Source organism: Cherax quadricarinatus, chromosome 23 (assembly GCF_038502225.1).
Source record: "Cherax quadricarinatus isolate ZL_2023a chromosome 23, ASM3850222v1, whole genome shotgun sequence".
Classification (NCBI taxonomy): domain Eukaryota; kingdom Metazoa; phylum Arthropoda; class Malacostraca; order Decapoda; family Parastacidae; genus Cherax; species Cherax quadricarinatus.
Window position 1 is genome coordinate 42,508,885 of NC_091314.1, and position 13,115 is coordinate 42,521,999.

General features: G+C 38.8%; 1 protein-coding gene across 4 annotated transcripts in view; it reads right to left on the reverse strand.

Annotated features, from left to right (window-relative positions):
* The window catches only part of LOC128685674 (rho family-interacting cell polarization regulator 2), a 535,723-nt gene that overhangs the window by 13,233 nt on the left and 509,375 nt on the right, over positions 1–13,115 (reverse strand). For 3 of the 4 annotated variants that reach the window (XM_070088105.1, XM_070088106.1, XM_070088107.1), the window contains one exon: positions 5,453–5,600. The exons of the other annotated variant lie outside the window; for it this stretch is intronic. In XM_070088105.1, the coding sequence (XP_069944206.1) occupies positions 5,453–5,600 (148 nt within the window). The remainder of the gene's footprint in view (positions 1–5,452; positions 5,601–13,115) is intronic. 4 annotated transcript variants of the gene reach the window in all.

A 13,115-nucleotide genomic window follows, 5' to 3' on the forward strand; every position in this document is an offset into this window, starting at 1 on the left:
ACCCTATTTGGAAATTGGCATCTTTTGAAATTTGTGTTAAATTGGCAAAATTGCTAAATTCTGACTACTGTATTGGATAGTTGAAATCGGTAAATGGGTGGTTTCTTGTACTCATTCGATAGAAAAAATGGAGTTCTAGCGAAATATTCATGATTTTTGTCGACTAGTACAGTGGAATTGGCCGAAAATAGGGCTCAAAGTGGGCAAAATCGCCGATGCATAAATATCGTTGAGACTGCTAACTTCGCGAGAGCATAATTCCGTAAGTTTTCCATCAAATTCCATACTTTTGGTGTCATTATGATCGGGAAAAGATTCTCTATCTTTTCATAACAAAAAATATTTTTTTTTTTTTGAAATTTGGGTGACCCTGAGAACAAGTCTCTGAGAGGGCCTGTTGACCCTGAAAGGGTTAAGTGAAGAGAGGCTGTATTAAACATTCACTATTTTCTTAAAGGTGTTTAGACAGACTATGATAGCCCCTAGCTGCTCCTGTGCACTGTACTGGACATGTTCAATGGGCAAGGCATGGACCTCGCACAACACCCTCCTTTATACAATAGAACCTCGGCTTATGAACGCCCAACCATGCAAACTTTTCAGAATACGGAAAATCATTCAGTTGATTTTTTTGCTTCTGGATACGAACGAAATTTTGTGATATGTTCTTCCCCCTCAAGGGAGGTTCCTTGGTGAAGGGCACTTGATCTACGGAATTGGATCTGTGTTCCAGTTCCCTAAATTAATAATAATAATAATATGTAATGATAATTATTATTATAATAATACGTATGTACGTACTACAGTGGACCCCCGCATACTGTACGCATCACATAACATTCAATCCGGATACCGCTCGCTTTTATCACACAAATTTTGCCTCGCATACCGCTCAAAAACCCGCTCACCGCTCTTCGTCCGAGACGCGTCCAATGTGCGCCCTTAGCCAGCCTCACATGTGCCGCCGGTGGCATTGTTTACCAGCCAGCCTCCGCGGTAACATCCAAGCATACAATCGGAACATTTTGTATTATTACAGTGTTTTTGGTGATTTTATCTGGAAAATAAGTGACCATGGGCCCCAAGAAAGCTTCTAGTGCCAACCCTACAGGAATAAGGGTGAGAATTACTATAGAGATGAAGAAAGAGATCATTGATAAGTATGAAAGTGGAGTGCATGTTGCCGACCTGGCCAGGTTGTACAAGAAACCCAAATCAACCATCGCTACTATTGTGGGCAACAGAAAGGCAATCAAGGAAGCTGTTCTTGCCAAAGGTTTAACTGTGTTTTCGAAACAGAGATTGCAAGTGATGGAAGATGTTGAGAGACTCTTATTGGTGTGGATAAATGAAAAACAGCTAGCAGGAGATAGCGTCTCAAGCGATCATAAGCGAAAAGGCTAGGAAGTTGCATGAGGATTTAATTAAAAAAATGCCTGCAACTAGTGATGATGTGAGTGAATTTAAGGCCAGCAAAGGTTGGTTTGAGAGATTTAAGAAGCGTAGTGGCATACATAGTGTGATAAGGCATGGTGAGGCTGCCAGTTTGGACCACAAAGCAGCTGAAAAATATGTGCAGGAATTCAAGGAGTACATAGACAGTGAAGGACTGAAACCTGAACAAGTGTTTAATTGTGATGAAACAGGCCTGTTTTGGAAGAAAATCCCAAGCAGGACCTACATTACTGAGGAGGAAAAGGCACTCCCAGGACATAAGCCTATGAAAGACAGGCTTACTTTGTTGATGTGTTCCAATGCTACTGGTGATTGCAAAGTGAAGCCTTTATTAGTGTATCACTCTGAAACTCCCAGACCGTTCAGGCAAAAGAATGTCCTCAAGGAGAATTTGTGTGTGCTGTGGAGGGCAAACAGTAAGGCATGGGTCACTAGGGACTTTTTCTATGACTGGTTACACCATGCATTTGCCCCCAATGTGAAAGATTACCTAACTGAAAAGAAATTAGAACTTAAGTGCCTCCTGGTGTTAGACAATGCCCCTGGTCATCCTACAGACGTGGCAGAGCGACTTTATGGGGACATGAAATTCATTAAGGTGAAGTTTTTGCCTCCTAATACCACTCCTCTCCTGCAGCCCATGGACCAGCAGGTTATTGCAAACTTCAAAAAACTGTACACAAAAGCTTTGTTTGAAAGGTGCTTTGTAGTGACCTCAGAAACTCAACTGACTCTAAGAGAGTTTTGGAGAGAGCACTTTAATATCCTCAATTGTGTAAACCTTATAGGTAAGGCTTGGGAGGGAGTGACTAAGAAGACCTTGAACTCTGCTTGGAAGAAACTGTGGCCAGAATGTGTAGACAAAAGGGATTTTGAAGGGTTTGAGGCTAACCCTGAGAGGATTATGCCAGTTGAGGAATCCATTGTGGCATTGGGAAAGTCCTTGGGGTTGGAGGTTAGTGGGGATGATGTGGAAGAGTTGGTGGAGGAGGACAATGAAGAACTAACCACTGATGAGCTGATAGATCAACTTCAACAGCAAGAGGCCAGACCTGAGGAAACTGGTTCGAAGGAGGGTAGAGAGAAATTGAAGAAATTGCCTACTACAAAGATTAAGGAAATCTGTGCAAAGTGGCTTGAAGTGCAAACCTTCATGGATGAAAATCACCCTCACACAGCTATTGCAAGCCGTGCTGGTGATTATTACACTGACAATGTTGTGAAACACTTTAGGGAAGTCATAAAGGAACGAGAGGTACAGGCCACTATGGACAGATATGTTGTGCGAAAGAAGTCCAGTGACTCTGAAGCTGGTCCTAGTGGCATTAAAAGAAGAAGGGAAGTAACCCCAGAAAAAGACTCGACACCTCAAGTCTTAATGGAAGGGGATTCCCCTTCTAAACACTAACACTCTCTCTCCCCTCCTCCCATCCCATCAATCATCACCAGATCTTCAATAAAAGTAAGTGTCATGTAATTGTGCATGCCTTTTTCAGTTTGTGTGTATTAAAATTAACATTTCATGTGGTAAAAATTTTTTTTTTCATACTTTTGGGTGTCTTGCAGGGATTAATTTGATTTCCATTATTTCTTATGGGGAAAATTCATTCGCATACCGATCATTTCGCATAACAATGAGCCCTCTTGCACGGATTAAAGTCACTATGCGGGGGTCCACTGTACTACTACTACTACTAATAATAATAATAATATGTATATAATATTATTATAATAATTATTATTATTATTAGTATGTACATTGTGAGGGGCTCTTGATCTAGGGAATTGGATCTGTGCTCCAGTTCCCTAAATTAATAATAATAATAATAATTATTATTATAATAATATGTACATACTAATAATAATAATAATAATAATAATAATAGTAGTTATAATAACAATAATAATAATACAATAAAATAGTAATAATAATAATACATCATCTTTAGACATTTTTCATAATTTTTTTTCATATTTTTGTGCCAAATGCTTCAAAACATAAATTGGTAAACCTCTGTGTGGCTGTAGGTAGAATTGCTAGACCACACATCAGTGCCAACCAAGGGTCAAAAGAAAGAGGTGGTGTGCTGCTCTGAGTGACCGCAGCAGACCCTTTGGATGTGTAATTTTGTTTTATACAAATTTCTTACACAATGCCTCGCCCGAAGAGATGTTATTCATGTACGATCAGCAAGAAGTGATTATAAACCATGAAAAAAGCTAGAAAAACGAAGAAGGCAGCTGCAGAGAGTGAGGCTCCTCGCCACCACAACAACCCCATCTTCACTTATATATATGTGTACATCTGTCTTGACCACACCTGTGGTTACATATGTGACAACCTCACCACTAATCATAAACACAAGCTAGGTGTGGGGTTATGGACTGGGAAGATACTAGAGTGGGAGAGTAGCGGATGCTGCCGGCATCGCCATCACTCGCCGTATTTTGGCCTATTTTATTCATTAATCATGTTTCTATGTTCATTCATCATGTTTCTATGTTATTAATATTGTTTATTATGTCATATTAGATGACATATTAACATATTAGCATTATTTTGTCATGCCTCCTGAGAGGCTGAAACAGATTAATTGCATTTCAATTAATTTAAATGAGGAAAATTAACTCAGCATATGAACAAATCAGGATATGAACAAGGTCACGGAACGGATTAAGTTCTTAAGCCGAGGTTCCACTGTATATTTTCTCTTGATGGTCTTGTCATTTTTAGTGCCCTAGGCAATATCATAGAAAAATGCCCTCATCTCTCCATCAACAGCATAATCCCCTTCTCTCTTTACAGCCCCCTATAATACTTATGCCCAGGAATACCACTCCACTCACCAATACCTTCTCACACTGCATATCTTCACCCAACCTCCCTCTCTCTCTCTTTTCTCCTCAGATTAAAAAAATATATGAAATTAAATACTGAAAATTATGCCTGGAGAATGTATTTCTGATTGTAACATGGGTTTCTAGGGAAGTATCAAATACACTACTTATAAATTTTCAGGAAAGTCTTAATATCTTTAGTTGGGGCCCTACTGTATGATAAATATATAATGCCATTCCTAAATATGGGTGCCATAGTAAATATTGTGAAGTCTTCTATAACACAAACTTGCATGTGTTTATATTAACTGAGAAGTTTCAGTTTCAGATGGGACAGAAAAGAACCACTGGCCCTTTCTAAATAAAGGGTAAGAAGCTGTCAGCTAAATTTCTAGTGAAAGACAACATCAAATTCCCTGGAGACCTTTGGACTGGGGCCACATCCTTGATGGAATTGAAACTTCTCAATGATCCACCAACTGAAACATACATATCTATGACTTCAATGTTCCCTTCTGGGGTATGCAACCCAGAGAACCTCCAAGAATGTTTAACATATAGAGACTTTCAAAACAGGAGGATTCAAAAGTAACATATTCAAACAAACATTTGCCTGTTTGCCCTGACTTCATAAACAGGTATATTCCAAATCAATATACACTGAACAGAACAAGGTTACGAGAAAAAAGAAAAAAGTAAATCAGAGGATACTCGGACTAGCTTAGACTCTCATTCTTGCCTGGCTTGTGATTCTAATAGAAATCAAGCCACACAAGAAATAGTGATGGCATGTAACTATTTAGATGAAATCATCTCTTCTGTGTGCACAGTTACAGCTTGTACAAAAAAGGATGACGCCTTGTGAGCTACTCACTCATCTCAGTTATGGTTCTTGTGCTCAGTGCATCCAGTGGAGATCATATGCCACCTGAAAGTGACTTGTGCAGAATCAAGGGTGTGTTTGTAGACCCATATTTGTACACTAAATATTTGGCACTAATAAATACTGTACTAATAAATATTAATTCAAATGCTGTAATAAGGAATCTAAGCTATGCTCTCCTTCCTTGTATCAAACCTGCCTGCCATTCCTCAAGAACTGTATAAACCCTAAGAGTTTAGCACTTCCCCTTGAATATATGTAATATGTAATACATACCATATGCATCAGCTGATTGTTGTGCGCAAGACTGTTTATAAAGCTGGTAGTAATGTGACGTAATTCTGATGGACCTCCTAACAGGTGCCCAATAACCTTGATATGAAGAACTGTGGGTTCCTTTATGTGGTGAAGGCCAGCTTCAACTCTATAAAAGATCATTTACATGTCAATTTTTTTAACACTGGCTATCTATCAGTGAGACAGCAGAGCCCAGGAAAAGGAAACACATTCACCATCATTTATTCAATAAGTGTCTAGCCAGAAATGCACAGAGAACACAAATTTGAATAAGAATCCAAAGTGCAACACCCCACCTGTCCTTCAGAGTACTGGCACTCTATTTCCCACCTCCTAGGACTCAAGTCCAGCAAACCAGACTTTCATCATCATGTTTTACTACAATTATCATGGTTCCAAATAACATGCTATTGACAAGAGTGAAGAAAAGACACTCTTTGTAGAATGAGCTTTAATTGGAATGATTTATCACTCTGTGTTGATCTTTATCATCAAGACTTACAATGAAACATCAACATGTCCACAAAAGAAACTTGTTCTAATATGAGTATCTTTCTCTGCAACTTTCATCTGACAAAACAGCTATAATGCTTGCACAACATTATCCACACAATATTACACTGTTATTAATTCCTCTAGATACAAAATATCACAGAAATGAACATTAAATTTTGTAATGTTCATGAAAACAGTATCAATTTCTCATAGAATTATTACAGTAGAAGTACTGAACTTAAACCTATTTAATTAGCAATGCAGCAACATAGAACTACAATTCTTCATAATTAGTACTGTAGCAACTCTAAATTATAATAGTCTTGATAAATAGTACTGCAGCAACATATAACTTCAAGTTTTGATAATTAGTAATGTGGCAACATTGAACTACACATTATGATAATTAGTAATGTATCAGCACTGAATGGCAAATTTTGAAAATTAAAATATTATAACTAGATAAATGAACACCAGTGTTTTAATTATGTATGCACAGTAGAATCCTGGATTACACATGTACCGGATATCAGATGTTTCGGATTTAGAACACTTTTTTGGGCAAAATTTTGATCCAGATTTTGTACCTTGTCCCAGGAATCGTACGTATCAGACGCTTTCGCCCACCGGGATGCCGCCTCAGTCTGGCTTTGTCACTAGTTGAGTGAGCATTCATCCGAAACATCTCACAATTTTTGTGCTTGTTTATTGATTGTGACTACAAAATAAGCCACCATGGGCCCAAAGAAAGTTCCTAGTGTCAGCCCTTTGGTAAAGAAAGTGAGAAACATGATAGAATTGAAAAATATGAAAGTGGCATACATTTAGCTGAGCTTGCCAGGATGTATGGGAAGTCGAAATCAACAATCTGTTCCATCCTGGCAAGGAAAGTAGAAATCAAGGAAGCTAAAGTTGCGAAAGGGGTGAATATGCTAATGAAACAGAGATCACAAACACTCGAAGAAGTGGAGAATTTGTTGTTGGTGTGGATCAATGAAAAACAGTAGCAGGAGATAGTGTTGTGGAGTTGATCATTTGTGAAAAGGTAAGGCAGTTGCATGTGGATTTCGTAAAGAAAATGCCTGGAACAAGTGCTGCTGTTAGTGAATTTAAGCCCAGCAGAGGCTGGTACAACAGATTCAAGAAGCGAAGTGGCATACACAGTGTTGTAAGGCATGGTGAGGCTGCAAGTTCAGACAAATATGCAGCCAAAGAATTCATTGATGAATTCAAGGAGTACGTTGAGGCTGAAGGATTCCTCCTCCAACAAGTGTTCCATTTTGACGAAACAGGCCTCTTTTGGAAGAAAATGCCAAAGAGGACCTACATCACGCAGGAGGAAAGGCACTGCCAGGACACAAGCCTATGAAGGATAGGCTAATTGTTTTGTTCTGTGGTAATGCTAGTGGAGATTTCAAAGTGAAGCCTTTAATGGTGTATCACTCTGAAAATCCCCGAGTGTTCAAGAAAAACAATGTCATCAAGAGTCAATTGTGTGTGATGTGGATAGCAAATAATAAGTCATGGGTCATGAGGCAAATTTTCATTGACTGAGTCCATGAAGTGTTTGGCCCGAGTGTGAAAAAATACCTCCTGGAAAACAACTTGCCACTCAAGTACCTCCTGGTACTGGACAATGCTCCTGCTCATCCTCCAGACTTGGAAGACCAACTGATTATGGACTTCAGTTTTATAACAGTGAAGTTTTATTTTTTATTATTAACACATTGGCCGATTCCCACCAAGGCAGGGTGGCCCGAAAAAGAAAAACTTTCATCATCATTCACTCCATCACTGTCCTGCCAGAGGGGTGCTTTACACTATAGTTATAAAACTGCAACATTAACACCCCTCCTTCAGAGTATAGACACTGTACTTCCCATCTCCAGGATTCAAGTCCGGCCTGCCGGTTTCCCTGAATCCCTTCATAAATGTTACTTTGCTCACACTCCAACAACACATCAAGTATTAAAAACCATTTGTCTCCATTCACTCCTATCAAATATGCTCATGCACGCTTGCTGGAAGTCCAAGCCCCTTGCATCCAAAACCCCCTTTACCCCCTCCCTTCAACCCTTCCTAGGCCAACCCCTACCCTGCCTTCCCTCTACTACAGATTTATACACTCTCAAAGTCATTCTGTTTTGTTCCATTCTCTCTACATGTCTGAATCACCTCAACAACCCCTCCTCAGCCCTCTGGATAATAGTTTTGGTAATTCCACACCTTCTCTTAATTTCTGAACTACGAATTCTCTGCATTACATTCACACCATGCACTGCCCTCAGACATGACATCTCCACAGCCTTCAGCCTTCTCCTCGTTGCAACATTCATCACCCATGCTTCACACCCATACAAGAGTGTTGGTACAACTATACTCTCATACATTCCCCTTTTTGCTTCCACGGACAAAGTTCTTTGTCTCCACAGACTCCTTAGTGCACCACTCACCCTTTACCCCTTATCAATTCTGTGATTCACCTCATCCTTCATAGACCCATCCGCTAACACGTCCACTCCTAAATATCTGAATGCATTCACCTCCTCCATGCTCTCTCCCTCCAATCTGATATCCAGTCTTTCGTCACCTAATCTTTTTATCCTCATAACCTTACTCTTTCCTATATTCACTTTTAACTTTCTTCTTTTACATACCCTACCAAATTCATCCACCAACCTCTGCAACTTCTCTTCAGAATCTCCCAAAAGCACCATGTCATCAGCAAAGAGCATCTGTGACAACTCCCACTTTGTGTTTGATTCTTTATCTTTTAACTCCACACCTCTTGCCAAGACCCTCGCATTTACTTCTCTTACAACCCCATCTATAAATATATTAAACAACCACGGTGACATCACACATCCTTGTCTAAGGCCTACTTTTACTGGGAAATAATTTCCCTCTTTCCTACATACTCTAACCTGAGCCTCACTATCCTCATAAAAAACTCTTCACTGCTTTCAGTAACCTACCTCCTATACCATACACCTGCAACATCTGCCACATTGCCCCTCTATCCACCCTGTCGTATGCCTTTTCTAAATCCATAAATGCCACAAAAACCTCTTTACTCTTATCTAAATACTGCTCACCTATATGTTTCACTGTAAACACCTGGTCCACACACCCCCTACCTTTCCTAAAGCCTCCTTGTTCATCTGCTATCCTATTCTCCATCTTACTCTTAATTCTTTCAATAACAACTCTACCATACACTTTACCAGGTATACTCAACAGACTTATTCCCCTATAATTTTTGCACTCTCTTTTATCCCCTTTGCCTTTATACAAAGGAACTATGCATGCTCTCTGCCAATCCCTAGGTACCTTACCCTCTTCCATACATTTATTAAATAATAGCACCAACCACTCCAAAACTATATCCTCTAATGCTTTTACAATTTCTATCTTTATCCCATCAATCCCAGCTGCCTTACCCCCTTTCATTCTACCCACTGCCTCACAAACTTCCCCCACACTCACAACTGGCTATTCCTCACTCCTACAAGATGTTATTCCTCCTTGCCCTATACACGAAATCACAGCTTCCCTATCTTCATCAACATTTAACAATTCCTCAAAATATTCCCTCCATCTTCCCGATACCTCTACCTCTTCATTTAATAACTCTCCTCTCCTATTTTTAACTGTCAAATCCATTTGTTCCCTAGGCTTCCTCAACTTATTAATCTCACTGCAAAACTTTTTTATATTTTCAACAAAATTTGTTGATAACATCTCGCCCACTCTCTCATTTGCTCTCTTTTTACATTGCTTCACCACTCTCTTAACCTCTTATTTTTCTCTCCATATACTCTTCCCTCCTTGTATCACTTCTACTTTGTAAAAACCTCTCATAAGCTAACTTTTTCTCCCTTACTACTCTCTTTACATCATCATTCCACCAATCGCTCTTCTTCCCTCCCACACCCCCTTTCCTGTAACTGCAAACTTCTGCTGAACACTCTAACACTACACTCTTAAACCTACCCCATACATCTTCGACCCCACTGCCTATACTCTCACTGGCCCATTTATCCTCCAACAGTTGTTTATATCTTACCCTACCTGCCTCCTCTTTTAATTTATATACCTTCACCTCTCTCTTACTTACTGCTTCTATATTCCTTGTATCCCATCTACCTTTCACAGCGAAGTTCTTGCCTCCTAACACCACTCCTCTCATCCAGCCCATGGACCAGCAGGTTATTTCTATAACTTCAAAAAACTCTACATGAAAGCAACGTTTCAAAGATGCTTTGAAGTGACCTCGGACAATGAATTAGCCCTAAGAGAGTTCTGGAGGAATGACGTAAATATCCTCCACTGCATAAGCCTTACAGGTAAGGCTTGGCAGAGAGTGACTTCCAGGACTTTGAACTCTGCTTGGAGAAAATTGTGGTCAGAATGTGTCCTCGACAAGGATTTTGAAGGGTCTGAGGCTGATCCTGACGACCTTACGCCTGTTGTGGAATCTATTGTCTTTGGGGAAGTCCATGGGGTTGGAGGTGAGTGGTGAGGGTGTGGGAGAGTTGGTGGAAGACCACAGGGAAGAGCTAACCACTGAAGAGCTGCAAGACCTTCAACTGGAACAGCAACAGACTGTAGCTCAGGAAAGTGCTTAAGAGGAAGAGAGAGGGGAGAATGTGCCTTCTTCAGTAATTAAGGACATTTGTGCAAAGTGGAATGAGGCACAAACTTTTGTTGAAAAATATCACCCTGACAAAGCTGATACAAGCTGTAACTGCAACATGTTCAGTGACAATACCTTGGCTCATTTTATTCAAATCTTAAAGAGATGCCAGAAACAGAACTCTCTGAACAGATTTTTAGTGCAACAGGGGTCCAGTGCCAGTAAAAGACAAAGAAGGGAAGTAACCCCAGAGAGGGCTTTGATACCTGAAGTCCTTATGGAGAGAGATTCCCCTTCCAAACAATAACCTCAACTCCCTCTCCTCTCCTGCTTTCTTCAATACACCAACAAGAGTCTTCAATAAAGGTATGTAATGTTCATTTATCATTAAAATTATTGCTTTATATTTATTTCTCATTGTTTTCTGTATGTAAAAGTATAATTATTCTTTAAAAAATGGATTTTTTGTGAATATTTTTGGGTGTCGAACGGATTAATTGGATTTACATTATTTCTTATGGGAACTATTACTTTGGTTTTCGTACATTTCGGATTTAGAATGACCTGGAATGGATTAAGTAGGAAATCTGGGGTTTCACTGTATATACATTGAAGATATAAAGCAAAGCAGCAGTAGGAAATGCCTTCAATGGGAGGCACCTAGATGCTGGTGAAAAGCTCTTAATCCTGAGGACTGGAGCATCTCCTCTCAACCTGATTAACTACCATTCCCCAAACACTGTATAGTTGGAACAGGTCTAGAACTTCCCCATTAACATATGAAACAAGCAACAATTAAGCATATATTGAAATACGCATGAACTAACCATAAAATAAACATGGATTATACGAATTAAATATGGATGACACAAGAATATGAAATAAACATTAAAAAAGCATCAATGTAACATGGATTAAACATGAATTAAACATGGATAAAATATGAATCAAACAAACATGAATTATACATTAACATGAATTAACCATGAATGCACAGACCCCTCTTAATAAATACTTTATTTACTAATAAAGAAGGATGGAGGCAATTTAAATTATTAAATTCAAAGGTCAGTAAGATAGAGGGACCACACACAACCTGAGGGAATGAAAGTAAAGTTATTGGCATCATACACTACCAGGGAAAAGAAGCAATGAAGAATAGCTATAAGGATCATACACTGCCTAGGGAGAAAGAGTAATAAATAAAAAGGTAAAAGTATAGGCATCATACACTGGGTTAATGAGAGGCGATCTTAAGGAAGTAAAGCTGCAGGCAACATACACTGTTTAGGGAATGAGAGTAATGATACAAACAAAATAAACTTTATTTCTAAGAAGCAGAGTACAGTATATAATACAGTTAGGGTGACTGACATATATAAACTGCTTTATGGAGAGCCCCTTATTATGCAAGACATTTCAGGCAGTCTTAAAACTAAATTATAATTACAAGTACAGGAGGGGCCCCACTTTACAGTGCTTTGCTTTATGGCATTTCACTAATAGTGGTTATCAGTTATAGCCATTTTTCATTTATTCAGACTTCCTACAATAAGGTAAGAACAAAAATATTTTAAGGTAAGTAATGTGTGTACTGTATATGCATTTTTTTAGGCCTAGCTCTATTTCTCACTTAATATATGTGATAGTGTAACATGTTATCAGGCTTGTATATGCATCTGAAACTGGAAAAAAGGTTATGTTTCACTTTACAGTGGTGGCCCAGAACCTAACTACTGTATTAGTGGGGTCTTCCTGAATATGAAAATAGAAATACATAGTTTTTATTATAGTGGAGGTATTTAGTGATTCAAGTAAAAATTATAATTAGTTATATATTAAGGATGAATCTAAGTACATGAGATGAAGGAATGATTATACAATACAGGATGGAAGAATTGTTCATAATAAATTGCTGTTAGGATCACATTATTTTTTAGCAGTAGCTTTGAGGCAGCTGGCAGATAGAGACTCTGGTTAGGTTTGTGTATGTTAGTGGTAAATTTGAGACTCAAATAGACAGGGACTCTGGAGTTTTCAGGTAGATAGTTCCAGTTATTAGGTCCTTGTATGCACATTTGAGTTTTTCAAAAACTAAGCCAGATACAGGGAATGTCATAGATTTCTGTCTAGTATTATGCTTACGAGTTCTGTTGCAACTGTCAAGAGTTTCAGGGCAGGACAGATATTAGAGCTAATTGTCCTATATATGTAATATGCACAGTAATATGAATGAATTTTACATATATTAAGTAGGTTTAGGTCTTTCAAGAGTGGAGGAGTGTGTTGTCTAAAAGTAGACTGGGTGACCATTCATACAGTCATTTTTTGTTGTTATTATTGGCTTAAGGTAATCTGCTGTAGTGGATCCCCCAGCAAAAATAGCACAGGTGAGGTAGGGATACATCTGAGATTAGTATAATGTAAGTAGTGCTGTCTGAGGTACATAGTAGCATATCTTAAAGAGGATGCCAACTGATTTGGATACCTTTTTTGTAATGTATTGAATGT